Source organism: Oncorhynchus nerka, linkage group LG1, assembly GCF_034236695.1.
Source record: "Oncorhynchus nerka isolate Pitt River linkage group LG1, Oner_Uvic_2.0, whole genome shotgun sequence".
In the NCBI taxonomy this organism is placed as follows: Eukaryota; Metazoa; Chordata; class Actinopteri; order Salmoniformes; family Salmonidae; genus Oncorhynchus; species Oncorhynchus nerka.
Genome location: NC_088396.1, coordinates 33,817,132 through 33,831,034, shown reverse-complemented (window position 1 = coordinate 33,831,034; position 13,903 = coordinate 33,817,132). Strand labels below are relative to the sequence as shown.

Here is a 13,903-nt window from a genome sequence, read left to right as displayed (position 1 = left end):
ACCCTCGCAAGGCTGCAGGCCCAGACGGCATCCCCAGCCGCGCCCTCAGAGCATGCGCAGACCAGCTGGCTGGTGTGTTTACGGACATATTCAATCAATCCCTATACCAGTCTGCTGTTCCCACATGCTTCAAGAGGGCCACCATTGTTCCTGTTCCCAAGAAAGCTAAGGTAACTGAGCTAAACGACTACCGCCCGTAGCACTCACTTCCGTCATCATGAAGTGCTTTGAGAGACTAGTCAAGGACCATATCACCTCCACCCTACCTGACACCCTAGACCCACTCCAATTTGCTTACCGCCCAAATAGGTCCACAGACGATGCAATCTCAACCACACTGCACACTGCCCTAACCCACCTGGACAAGAGGAATACCTATGTGAGAATGCTGTTCATCGACTACAGCTCGGCATTCAACACCATAGTACCCTCCAAGCTCGTCATCAAGCTCGAGACCCTGGGTCTCGACCCGCCCTGTGCAACTGGGTACTGGACTTCCTAACGGGCCGCCCCCAGGTGGTGAGGGTAGGCAACAACATCTCCTCCCCGCTGATCCTCAACACGGGGCCCCACAAGGTGCGTTCTGAGCCCTCTCCTGTACTCCCTGTTCACCCACGACTGCGTGGCCACGCACGCCTCCAACTCAATCATCAAGTTTGCGGACGACACAACAGTGGTAGGCTTGATTACCAACAACGACGAGACGGCCTACAGGGAGGAGGTGAGGGCCCTCGGAGTGTGGTGTCAGGAAAATAACCTCACACTCAACGTCAACAAAACTAAGGAGATGATTGTGGACTTCAGGAAACAGCAGAGGAACACCCCCTATCCACATCGATGGAACAGTAGTGGAGAGGGTAGCAAGTTTTAAGTTCCTCGGCATACACATCACAGACAAACTGAATTGGTCCACTCACACTGACAGCATCGTGAAGAAGGCGCAGCAGCGCCTCTTCAACCTCAGGAGGCTGAAGAAATTCGGCTTGTCACCAAAGCACTCACAAACTTCTACAGATGCACAATCGAGAGCATCCTGGCGGGCTGTATCACCGCCTGGTACGGCAACTGCTCCGCCCTCAACCGTAAGGCTCTCCAGAGGTAGTGAGGTCTGCACAACGCATCACCGGGGGCAAACTACCTGCCCTCCAGGACACCTACACCACCCGATGTTACAGGAAGGCCATAAAGATCATCAAGGACATCAACCACCCGAACCACTGCCTGTTCACCCCGCTATCATCCAGAAGGCGAGGTCAGTACAGGTGCATCAAAGCTGGGACCGAGAGACTGAAAAACAGCTTCTATCTCAAGGCCATCAGACTGTTAAACAGCCACCACTAACATTGAGTGGCTGCTGCCAACACACTGTCATTGACACTGACCCAACTCCAGCCACTTTAATAATGGGAATTGATGGGAAATGATGTAAATATATCACTAGCCACTTTAAACAATGCTACCTTATATAATGCTACTTACCCTACATTATTAATCTCATATGCATACGTATATACTGTACTCTACATCATCGACTGCATCCTTATGTAATACATGTATCACTAGCCACTTTAACTATGCCACTTTGTTTACTTTGTCTACATACTCATCTCATATGTATATACTGTACTCGATACCATCTACTGTATGCTGCTCTGTACCATCACTCATTCATATATCCTTATGTACATATTCTTTATCCCCTTACACTGTGTATAAGACAGTCGTTTTAGAATTGTTAGTTAGATTACTTGTTGGTTATCACTGCATTGTCAGAACTAGAAGCACAAGCATTTCGCTACACTCGCATTAACATCTGCTAACCATGTGTATGTGACAAATAAATTTGATTTGATTTGATTTGAGTTGATTACAGACTTTGTTGTGCAGCAGTAAGGGCAGCATACCTCAAATCCAGAGATTGTGTGTTCAAATCCCAGGTGGGGTCATACTTTAGCTGAACAGAGACTTCACATGTGAAAAACATATGTGAAGTTTCAAAACCAAATTTGTAAAGTGTTCCAAAAACACATTTTCACAAGTGAAATGTCACATGTGAAGTGTTCCAAAATCACGTTTTCACGTAAAATATCACATGATTTCATATGCGAAATGTCACGTGAAGTGTTCCAAAAACATGTTTTCACATGTGAAGTTTTCACAGAATTTCACATGTGAAATGTCAAATCATGTGATTTTCCACATGTGAAATAATGTGGTCCTACATGTTAGCCATTGCTGTAATAGGATACTGTATTAGTGTTTTGATACATGTTTACTGTCAATTGCAATGCAGACCACTTCAAATCAAATCAAATCAAATGTTATTTGTCACATACACATGGTTAGCAGATGTTAGTGCGAGTGTAGCGAAATGCTTGTGCTTCTAGTTCCGACAATGCAGTAATAACCAACAATTAATCTAGCTAACAATTCCATAACTACTACCTTATAGACACAAGTGTAAGGGGATAAAGAATATGTACATAAAGATATATGAATGAGTGATGGTACAGAGCGGCATAGGCAAGATACAGTAGATGGTATTGAGTGCAGTATATACATATGAGATGAGTATGTAAACAAAGTGGCATAGTTAAAGTGGCTAGTGATACATGTATTACATAAGGATGCAGTAGATGATATAGAGTACAGTATATACGTATACATATGAGATGAATAATGTAGGGAACATTATATTAGGTAGCATTGTTTAAAGTGGCTAGTGATATATTTTACATCATTTCCCATCAATTTCCATTATTAAAGTGGCTGGAGTTGAGTCAGTGTGTTGGCAGCAGCCACTCAATGTTAGTGGTGGCTGTTTAACAGTCTGATGGCCTTGAGATAGAAGCTGTTTTTCAGTCTCTCGGTCCCAGCTTTGATGCACCTGTACTGACCTCGCCTTCTGGATGATAGCGGGGTGAACAGGCAGTGGCTCGGGTGGTTGCTGTCCTTGATGATCCTGTGACATCGGGTGGTGTAGGTGTCCTGGAGGGCAGGTAGTTTGCCCCCGGTGATGCGTTGTGCAGACCTCACTACCCTCTGGAGAGCCTTACGGTTGTGGGCGGAGCAGTTGCCGTACCAGGCGGTGATACAGTGCTCTCGATTGTGCATCTGTAGAAGTCTGTGAGTGCTTTTGGTGATAAGCCGAATTTCTTCAGCCTCCTGAGGTTGAAGAGGCGCTGCTGCGCCTTCTTCACGATGCTGTCTGTGTGGGTGGACCAATTCAGTTTGTCTGTGATGTTTACGCCGAGGAACTTAAAACTTACTACCCTCTCCACTACTGTTCCATCGATGTGGATAGGAGGGTGTTCCCTCTGCTGTTTCCTGAAGTCCACAATCATCTCCTTAGTTTTGTTGACGTTGAGTGTGAGGTTATTTTCCTGACACCACACTCCGAGGGCCCTCACCTCCTCCCTGTAGGCCGTCTCGTCGTTGTTGGTAATCAAGCCTACCACTGTTGTGTCGTCCGCAAACTTGATGATTGAGTTGGAGGCGTGTGTGGCCACGCAGTCATGGGTGAACAGGGAGTACAGGAGAGGGCTCAGAACCCACCCTTGTGGGGCCCCAGTGTTGAGGATCAGCGAGGTGGAGATGTTGTTGCCTACCCTCACCACCTGGGGGCGGCCCGTCAGGAAGTCCAGTACCCAGTTGCACAGGGCGGGGTCGAGACCCAGGGTCTCGAGCTTGATGACGAGCTTGGAGGGCACTATGATGTTAAATGCCGAGCTGTAGTCGATGAACAGCATTCTCACATAGGTATTCCTCTTGTCCAGATGGGTTAGGGCAGTGTGAAGTGTGGTTGAGATTGCATCGTCTGTGGACCTATTTGGGCGGTAAGCAAATTGGAGTGGGTCTAGGATGTCAGGTAGGGTGGAGGTGATATGGTCCTTGACTAGTCTCTCAAAGCACTTCATGATGACGGAAGTGAGTGTTACGGGGCGGTAGTCGTTTAGCTCAGTAACCTTAGCTTTCTTGGGAACAGGAACAATGGTGGCCCTCTTGAAGCATGTGGGAACAACAGACTGGGATAGGGATTGATTGAGTATGTCCGTAAACACACCAGCCAGCTGGTCTGCGCATGCTCTGAGGGCGCGGCTGGGGATGCCGTCTGGGCCTGCAGCCTTGCGAGGGTGTTTGTGCGTCATGCAAACATGATACACTGATTATTTTATAGTAAGTTACCAGCTACTTTTTATGCATTTCCACAGCTGAACTGTATTTTGTCATTAAATTTACAACAACGAACTATGCTGCCAATCAGCAAGTGATGCACATGTTGTCAACAGAAGAGTCGGTGAATGCACAGTAGGTTACGAGCAAAGATTGGTTACTGTCCCCCAAAAATTGGCAGTATGTATCTGTTAATTTGACAATAACTTACTAACTAGTAGTTTCCAAGTAAAAAATGACAAATTCACAGCAACTTCTTGCAACAAGTTGCAATTAACTTAAAGCACAATAACCTCTTTACAGTGCAGCTCATTAGTGACACATGCTCTTACAAAGTGCTTGACTTACATCGGCATAACCATCAAACACTTAAACTGCTACAACAACTGCTTGATCACTGCTAGTTTTACCTAAATGTTACGTTGGTGGTGATAATTGCACAATTATTTACTTGATTCTGGGCAGCGTTGAATAATGCAGAAATGCACTCCTGCCAATATGTATGTGGCCCATATTTATTTCACACTCACAGATCTGGTGGTGTAGCTGCACTGTAGCAGGACATTTCAGGTTGTTAGCGACTGAGAGGTTATGAATTCAAATTCCATTCAAGGTCCCAATAGTGGTAACAGTACAATATTCTACAGTAATTGAAATCAGAATTTTAAAAAATAAATTATTTCACATTTATTTAACCAGATAGGCCAATTGAGAACACATTTTTTACACCTAAACAAACGTACAGTCAATAACACAAAAGTAAAGAAAATAGAAAAATCTATGTACAGTGTGTGCAAATGTAGAAGAGAAGGGAGGTAGGCACTAAATAGGCATTAGAAAATAATTACAATTCAGCATTAATACTGGAGTGATAGATGTGCAGATGATGATGTGCAAGTAGAGATACTGGGGTGCAACAGAGCAAGAGGATAAGTAACAATATGGGGATGAGGTAGTTGGGTGTGCTATTTACAGATTGGCTGTGTACAGGTACAGTGATCAGTAAGCTGCTCTGACAGGTGATGCTTAAAGTTAGAGAGGGGGTTATAAGACTCCAGCTTCAGAGATTTTTGCAATTCGTTGGCAGCAGAGAACTGGAAGGAAAGGCAGCCAAAGGAAGTGTTGGCTTTGGGGGTGACCCATGCAATATACCTGTTGGAGCGCATGATATGGGTGGGTATTGCTATGGTGAACAGTGAGCTGAGATAAGGCAGGGCTTTACCTAGCGAAGACTTATAGATGACCTGGAGTCAGTGGGTTTGGCAACGGATATGTAGTGGGGGCCAGCCAACGAGAGCATACAGGTCGCAGTGGTGGGTAGTATATGGGGCTTTGGTGATAAAATGGATGTCACTGTGATAGACTGCGTCCAGTTTGCTGAGTAGGGGGCTATTTTGTAAATGACATCGCCGAAGTCAAGGATCGGTAGCATAGTCAGTTTTACGAGGGTATGTTTGGCGGCATGAGTGAAGGAGGCTTTGTTGCAAAATAGGAAGTCGATTCTAGATTTAATTTTGGATTGGAGATGCTTAATGTGAGTCTGGAAGGAGAGTTTACAGTCTAAACAGACACCTAGATATTTGTAGGTGTCCACATATTCTAAGTCAGAACCATCCAGAGTAGTGATGCTAGTCGAGCGGTTGGGTGCGGGAAGAAATCGGTTGAAGAGCATGCACTTAGTTTTACTAGCATTTAAAAGCAGTTGGAGGCCACGGTAGGAGTGTTGTATGGCGTTGAAGCTCGTTTGGAGGTTAGTTAACACAGTGTCCAAAGCAGGGCCAGATGTATACAGAATGGTGTTGTCTGCATAGAGGTGGATCAAATAATCACCAGCATCAAGAGCGACATCAGTATAATGTTTCTTGATATAAATAACGCCTACAAGTTGTTGTGTATATATTTACTTTATTTTCACTGCAACTTTAGGCGAAGTGCACAAGTGTGTTCTTGGCAATAAATATATAGCTGATCTCCTTTATGTCTACAGACCTGGTGACACAGCAGGAATTTCAGATAGCTAGCAACCAAGCGGTTCTCAGGTTGGTTACCAAGTGATTCAAATAATAGGGCTCCTGAGTGTTACAGCAGTCTAAGGCACTGCATCCCGGTGCAAGAGGTGTTCCTACAGTCCTTGTTTCAATTCCAGGCTGTATCACATCCGGCCCGTGATCGGGAATCCCATAAGGCGGCGCACAATTGGCCCAGCGTCGTACGGGTTTGGCTGGGGTAGGCTGTCATTGTAAATAAGAATTAGTTTTTAACTGACTTGCCTGGTTAAATAAAAAAGAAAGTGGACTGTTTTTTAAATAAAGCATCATACTGTCCATTAACACGATAATTTAGCAATAAAAATACAGTGTCATATTCATGGGATCACATGTAGAAATTTTTCCTCCCCATGTCACATTTATTTCACGAGATTGTTTTTTTTACATGCTGTCACTTGTAGTTTCATGTTATCACATGTTGAGATTTTGCATCCTCTTTTTGTCACATTTATTTCACGTTAATTTCACGACATCACGTTCTTACATCTGCTAACATGTTGTCATGTGTATTTTTATGTTATCACATGTTGCTTCACATTACCTTTACATTAAATCACGTGATCATATGAGATTTGCAATTCATGTGTTTTTTCCTTAAGTTATTTCAACACATGTCACCGACTGGCCTAGCTACCAGATATAGCAGGGAAATGCTAATAGATATTCACACACCATTTGCTGGTACCTGAGGTCTCCCGGTCTTATCTACTGTATGGTGGCTTAATTATGGGATGTGTTAAGTTGCCATACACATTTATGCCAATTGCCTGTCTTTATGCTGTTTTATAAAGGCAAATGTGAAGGATGTATGATTTAGCTTTGTGAGGTTTAGATGATGACAGTATCTGCAGACTTAACAGCCAGGGAGCTGTGGATGGTTGGGAATGTTCTTTGTCCTCTGTAAATGTTCTAGCTCCTCAGTAAATGTTCTAGCTCCTCAGTAAATGTTCTAGCTCCTCAGTAAATGTTCTAGCTCGTGACCCTTGCATGCTTTATTGTTGACCCAATTGTTAACACTGTAGCTTATCTTATCTGGCTGGCTGATAAAGCCTGAATGTGTTTCATGCCTTCCTCCTCTTCCACAGGTCAGTTTTCATTTGAGGAAAGTGGGCCTAACAAAAACAATCAGGTCGTACTGATCTGTATGTATGTGTTGTTTCCTAGCCAGTGTACAGTTGAAGTCGGAAGTTTACATACACTAGGTTGGAATCAATTAAACTCGTTTTTCAACCACTCCACAAATGTCTTGTTAAACTTGTTAGGGCTAGGTGTTCCGCTAGCGGAATTCAAAAATATTTTTTTGAAATATTTAACTTTCATACATTCACAAGTGCAATACACCAAATTAAAGCTTAACTTCTTGTTAATCTACCCATTGTGTCCGATTTAAAAAAGGCTTTACAGCGAAAGCACGCCATATGATTATGTTAGGTCAGAGCCTAGTCACAAAAACACATACAGCCATTTTCCAGCCAAAAGAGAGGAGTCACAAAAAGCAGAAATAGAGATAAAATGAATCACTAACCTTTGATGATCTTCATCAGATGGCACTCATAGGACTTCATGTTACACAATATATGTATGTTTTGTTCGATAAAGTTCATATTTATATCCACAAATCTCAGTTTACATTGGCGCTTTATGGTCAGTAATGTTTTGCCTCGAAAACATCCGGCAAAATTTCAGAGAGCCACATCAATTTACAGAAATAGTCAACTTTGATAAAAGATACAAGTATTATGCACAGATTTATAGATAAACTTCTCCTTAATACAACCACTGTGTCAGATTTCAAAAAATCTTTACGGAAAAAGCCAACCATGCAATAATCTGAGTACGGCGCTCAGACACAAAAACAAGCCATGCAGATACCTGCCATGTTGTGGAGTCAGTAAAAGTCAGAAATAGCGGTATAAATATTCACTTACCTTTGATGATCTTCATCAGAATGCACTCCCAGGAATCCAAGTTCCACAATAAATGTTTGTTTTGTTCCATAAAGTCCATCATTTATGACCAAATACCTCCCTTTGTTAGCGCGTTTAGTAAACAAATCCAAACTCACGAGGTGCGGGCAAGTCCAGGCGAAAGTTCAGACGAAAAGTTCAAAAAGTTATATTACAGTTCGTAGAAACATGCCAAACGATGTATAGAATAAATCTTTAGGATGTTTTTAACATAAATCTTCAATAATGTTCCAACCGGAGAATTCCTTTGTCTTTAGAAATGCAATGGAACACAGGTCGCTCTCACGGGTGTGCGCGTGATCAGCTCATGCCACTCTGGCAGACCTCTGTTTGAATCAGCTCTCATTCGCCCCCACTTCACAGTAGAAGCCTCAAACAATGTTCTAAAGACTGTTGACATCTAGTGGAAGCCTTAGGAAGTGCAATATGACCCCACAGACACTGTATATTCGATAGGCAATGAGTTGAAAAACTACAAACCTCAGATTTTCCACTTCCTGGTTGGATTTTTCTCAGGTTTTCGCCTGCCATATGAGTTCTGTTATACTCACAGACCTCATTCAAACTGTTTTAGAATTTTCAGAGTGTTTTCTACCCAATACTACTAATAATGCATAATAATATGGATATATTAACTTCTGGGCCTGAGTAGCAGGGAGTTTACTCTGGGCACGCTTTTCATCCGAATGTATGATCTCTGTAATTGCAAACAAAGGTTTCTGTACCAAATATTAAGTTCTGCTTTTCTGATGTATCAAATACTTATGTAATGCAATAAAATGCTAATTAATTACTTAAAAATCATACAATGTGATTTTCTGGATTTTGTTTTAGATGGGGAAAATAAAAAGAAATCAGCCAAGACCTCAGAAAGAAAATTGTAGACGTCCACAAGTCTGGTTCATCTTTGGGAGAAATTTCCAAATGCCTGTAGGTACCACGTTCATCTGTACAAACAATATTACGCAAGTATAAACACCATGGGACCATGCAGCCGTCATACCGCTCAGGAAGGAGACGCGTTCTGTCTCCTAGATATGAACTTCCTTGGGGGGGGGGAGTGCAAATCAATCCCAGAACAACAGCAAAGGACCTTGTGAAGATGTTGGAGGAAACAGATACAACATGATCTATATCCACATAAACGAGTCCTATATCGACATAACCTGAAAGGCCACTCAGCATGGAAGAAGCCACTGCTCCAAAACCACCATAAATAAAGCCAGACTACGGTTTACATGAGGACAAAGATCATACTTTTTTGAGAAATGTCCTCTGGTCTGATGAAACAAACACCATCCCAACCGTTAAGCACGGGGGTGGCAGCATGTTGTGGGGTGCTTTGCTGCAGGAGGGACTGGTGCACTTCACAAAATAGATGGCTTCATGAGGCAGGAAAATTATGTGGATATATTGAAGCAACATCTCAAGCATCAGTCAGGAAGGTAAAAGCTTGGTCGCAAATGCGTCTTCCAAATGGACAATGATCCCAAGCATACTTCCAAAGTTGTGGCAAAATTGCTTAAGGACAACAAAGTCAAGGTATTGGAGTGGCCATCACAAAGCCCTGACCACAATCCCATAGAAAATTTGTGGGCAGAACTGAAAAGGCGTGTGTGAGCAAGGAAACCTACAAACCTGACTCATTTACACCAGCTCTGTCAGGAGAGATGGGCCAAAATTCACCCAACTTATTGTGGGATCTTGTGGATGGCTACCCAAAACATTTGCCTCAAGTTAAAGAATTTAAAGGCAATGCTACCAAATACTAATTGAGTGTATGTAAACTTCTGACACATTGGGAATGTGACAAAAGAAAAAAAGCTGAAATAAATCATTCTCTACTATTATTCTGACATTTCACATTCTTAAACTAAAGTGGTGATCCTAACTGACCTAAGACAGGGAATTTTTACTCGGATTAAATGTCAGGAATTGTGAAAAACTGAGTTTAAATGTATTTGTCTAAGGTGTATGTAAACTTCCGACTTCAACTGTATATATTTACTTTATGTTGTCTCCTAGGTGACATTCTGCGCCTGGAACTACCACTGTATCATCGACAGTCAGGGTTTGATCTGTCTGGATCAACTTTATGTTATTTCTTAGGTGATGTTAGATCTGCTTTATTTCATTCCGTAGGTGACATTCCGCACCAGGATCTACCACTGTAACATCAACAGTCAGGGTGTGATCTGCCTGGATATCCTGAAGGACAACTGGAGCCCCGCCCTCACCATCTCCAAGGTGCTGCTGTCCATCTGTTCCCTGCTCACAGACTGCAACCCTGGTGAGTGACACGACACAGTGGTCAACCAATCAGACATATAGTATATATACTGTACACATGTAACAGACTGCAACCCTGGTGAGTGACACAGTGGTCAACCAATCAGACATATAGTATATATACTGTACACATGTAACAGACTGCAACCCTGGTGAGTGGCACAGTGGTCAACCAATCAGACACATGCAACAGACTGCAACCTTGGTGAGTGACACAGCGGTCAACCAATCAGACGTACACTGAGTGTACAAAACATTAAGAAAACATTCCTAATAGTGAGTTGCACCCCCCTCCCTCTCAGAACAGCCTGTATTCAACGGCACATGGACTCCACAATGTGTCAAAAGCGTTCCAAAGGGATGCCTACCCATGTTGACTCCAATGCTTCCCACAGTTGTGTCAAGTGGGCTGGTTGTCCTTTGGGTTGTGTACCATTTTTGAAACACACGGGAAACTGTTGAGCGTGAAAAACCCCAGCAGCGTTGCAGTTCTTGACGCAGACCGGGGTGCCTGGCACCTACTACCACTTAAAAAAGGCACTAGAATCTTTTGTTTTGCCCATTCACCCTCTAAATGACACACATACACAATCCATGTCTCAATTGTCTCAAGGCTTAAAAATCCTTCTTTAACCTGTCTCCACTGATTTGAAGTGTTTAACAAGTAACATCAATAAGGGATCATCGCTTTCACATAGATTCACCTGATCGGCCTGTCGTGGAAAGAGCAGGTATTCATAATGTTTTGTACACTCAGTGTATAGTAGATACAGCCTGCAACCCTGGTGAGTGACACAGCGGTCAACCAATCAGACATACAGTAAATATACTGTACACCAGTAACAGACTGTAACCCCAAAGCAAGCCTCAAAACCAAAGAGATTACACTGCACTTGACTTGTGGAATGTTTGCGCTGTGTCAGGGATGGGACAACGGGACAGCCATAAATTTAGAAATTCTACTCAATCTTTCTTCTACCTTGATGTATGCTTCAATTTCTACTTGAATGAAGTCATTTATACAAAAACAAAAAACGCAGTCCTGTATGCCTGGCTTGAGACTTGATCTAAGTTCGTTCTCTTTCCAATGACTAAGGCCTCTTACTCATGACTGTCTCATCCCTTTCCTCTTCAGTCATTTTAGACTTCCGCAACCCTCTTACTAATGTGTTGCTCATCTCTTTCCTGTCTTCTCCCTTTCCTCTCCTCAGCTGACCCTCTGGTTGGTAGCATTGCCACTCAGTACCTGACCAACAGAGCCGAGCATGACAGGATAGCCCGACAGTGGACCAAGAGATACGCCACTTAGAGGTCACGACCCCTAACCCCGTCCTGTCTGATCCCCTGTCCACCCAGTCCCCCTGCCTGCAGTGTGAAGGTCCCGGAGGCGACGTCACATCGTGCAACAAATCTTTATAGCCTTTACAATACGGACTTCTGTGTATATGTCTGATTACTGATTCTACTCCTCCACATTTTTTCCCTGCAATGAGGACTGGGTCTGAAGAGAGACAGAGAGAAAGATCCAAGCAGGCATTGTCTCACGTCAGATAGCGAAGTGTCGCCTCTGTCTGCACTGATAGTTCATGGCAACACAGAGCGTTAGAATGACGCCATCTGTCGGAAGACAATGCCCAACAAAAGGTAAATGTATATTGGAGTAGAATTTTGTCGCTGTAGATTTTAGTTATGTTTAAATGCCTCTACTTGCAAGTCTTGCTTCTTTGGGATATTAAAAAATCAAATGTATTTTGTGATGTAATAAAGGAAACTATTCCTAAAGTCTCAACCAAATATTATGGTGCATTTTAGCCTTCTCCATTATCTGTATGAAGTTAAAGAAGAAAAAACAACTAGCTGATGTAGATTATTAGAGATGATGATGTCATTTATATGAAAGCCAGACACCCATTTCCAGTTATGTAGTTACATTATACTGTTGTGATGACTCTGTTTTACCTTGTCAATTTGTAATGAAAACGAGATTTCATTGAAACCTTTTTGTAGCTCAACAAAAGATGAGCCACCACTGTAACATCCCCAAAACACAATAAACTTGTCCCCAAGGGTTGAATTGTACAGTGTAAACTCATGGATGATTGACATTGGCAGCTAGCATTCAATAACCAGGGTTGCATCCCAAATGACACCATATTCTGACTTGTAACCAGAGCCCATGCGAAGAAGGGCACTACATAGAAGATAGGTTGCCATTTGGGACATAGAGAAAGGCTCAATTTGTTCAGGGCCAATGAGAGGAATGAGAGAACCCCGGGAAATGACCAAGACAATGTCATTATGTTACATAAAGTTGGACACTCAGAACTGCTGCTCTGCAAACTGCTGTACTGTTATCTCTTGAGATGTATAATTTCATACTGATTCTACACCTGCTATTACCATATGAGGACTGATGTCTGTAGGAAAAGACGGTGCTCAAATCGACCTAGACTTGAAGTACACATAAAAGGGGAAACAGACGCAGCTCTCCATCTCTTGAAGTTAAATCCTATGAGAATAAAACAAAACGTTGAAGGATGGAAAGAGAGAAACTGGTAAATGCTATTCAAGTAGAATTTTGTAACTGTAGTAGATTTAGTAGATATAGTGTTCTCTATTTTTGCTAGCGGCCTCTATACTCTATAAACATAGATACAGGTTTTCGTTTTTATTGACGTGGGTTTTTTCATTATTCTCTATCGATCTCGGACTTGTTTGATGTGTGGTTCAAGAGTTGGTCTCTGAAGAGTAGCTGCTGTCAGTGTTCGGGCAAATTTTTCTATTTTCACTGTCTAGCCTCAACAGTGGAGTGAGAGATAGATATTCTCTGGCCCGTATCATAACCCTGGAGATGGATAGAAGAATACCTGGTAGTGGTGCTTTAGGATTAAGGCATAGGTACCACTACATACTGGTCTGTGTTTTGTCGCAATTGCTGAGGTTAGGCTGTTGGTATTGCAAGCTGATCCTAGATCTGTTTCTAGGGGCAATTTCACCCTTAAAATCACCCTCTCATAGTTAGATCACCCCCTTGTGGTTGGATCTTTGAACTACACACACCTGGAAGAGGCTATTGTTCTAGTACTCATGGTCTTGTTCTACATTGAGTTATGCTCTATGACCATAGATAGATACCATGTTGCTGGTTTAATGAAGCAATATTCATATGATGCGTTGAGAAACCACAGTAAGTCAATTATTACTTGCGGTGTATCTGATGATTCCAACTTTTTTAAGACTAGATGGGAAGAGATGCTTATAAGATAAATGGCTAGTTGAAATTCTAAACCATACTGAACAAAAATATGAAAGGTACGTGCAACAATTTCAAAGATTTTACTCAGCTACAGTTCATATAATGAAATCAGAACTGAAATAAATAAATTAGGCCCAAATCTATGGATTTCACGACTGGGCAGAAATGCA

The 13,903-nt window shown here is 42.5% G+C and overlaps 1 protein-coding gene across 4 annotated transcripts in view; it reads left to right on the top strand.

Moving 5' to 3' along the window:
- Positions 1-12,556, top strand: part of LOC115129544 (ubiquitin-conjugating enzyme E2 E3) — a 60,194-nt gene extending 47,638 nt beyond the window's left edge. For 3 of the 4 annotated variants that reach the window (XM_065018349.1, XM_065018353.1, XM_065018363.1), the window contains 3 exons: positions 9,023-9,118; positions 10,331-10,478; positions 11,689-12,556. In XM_065018349.1, coding sequence (XP_064874421.1) covers positions 9,023-9,118; positions 10,331-10,478; positions 11,689-11,786 — 342 coding nt within the window. In that variant the 3' untranslated portion in view covers positions 11,787-12,556. The remainder of the gene's footprint in view (positions 1-9,022; positions 9,119-10,330; positions 10,479-11,688) is intronic. The other variant, XM_029660016.2, reaches the window with a different exon arrangement.
- The last annotated feature ends 1,347 nt before the right edge of the window (positions 12,557-13,903 follow it).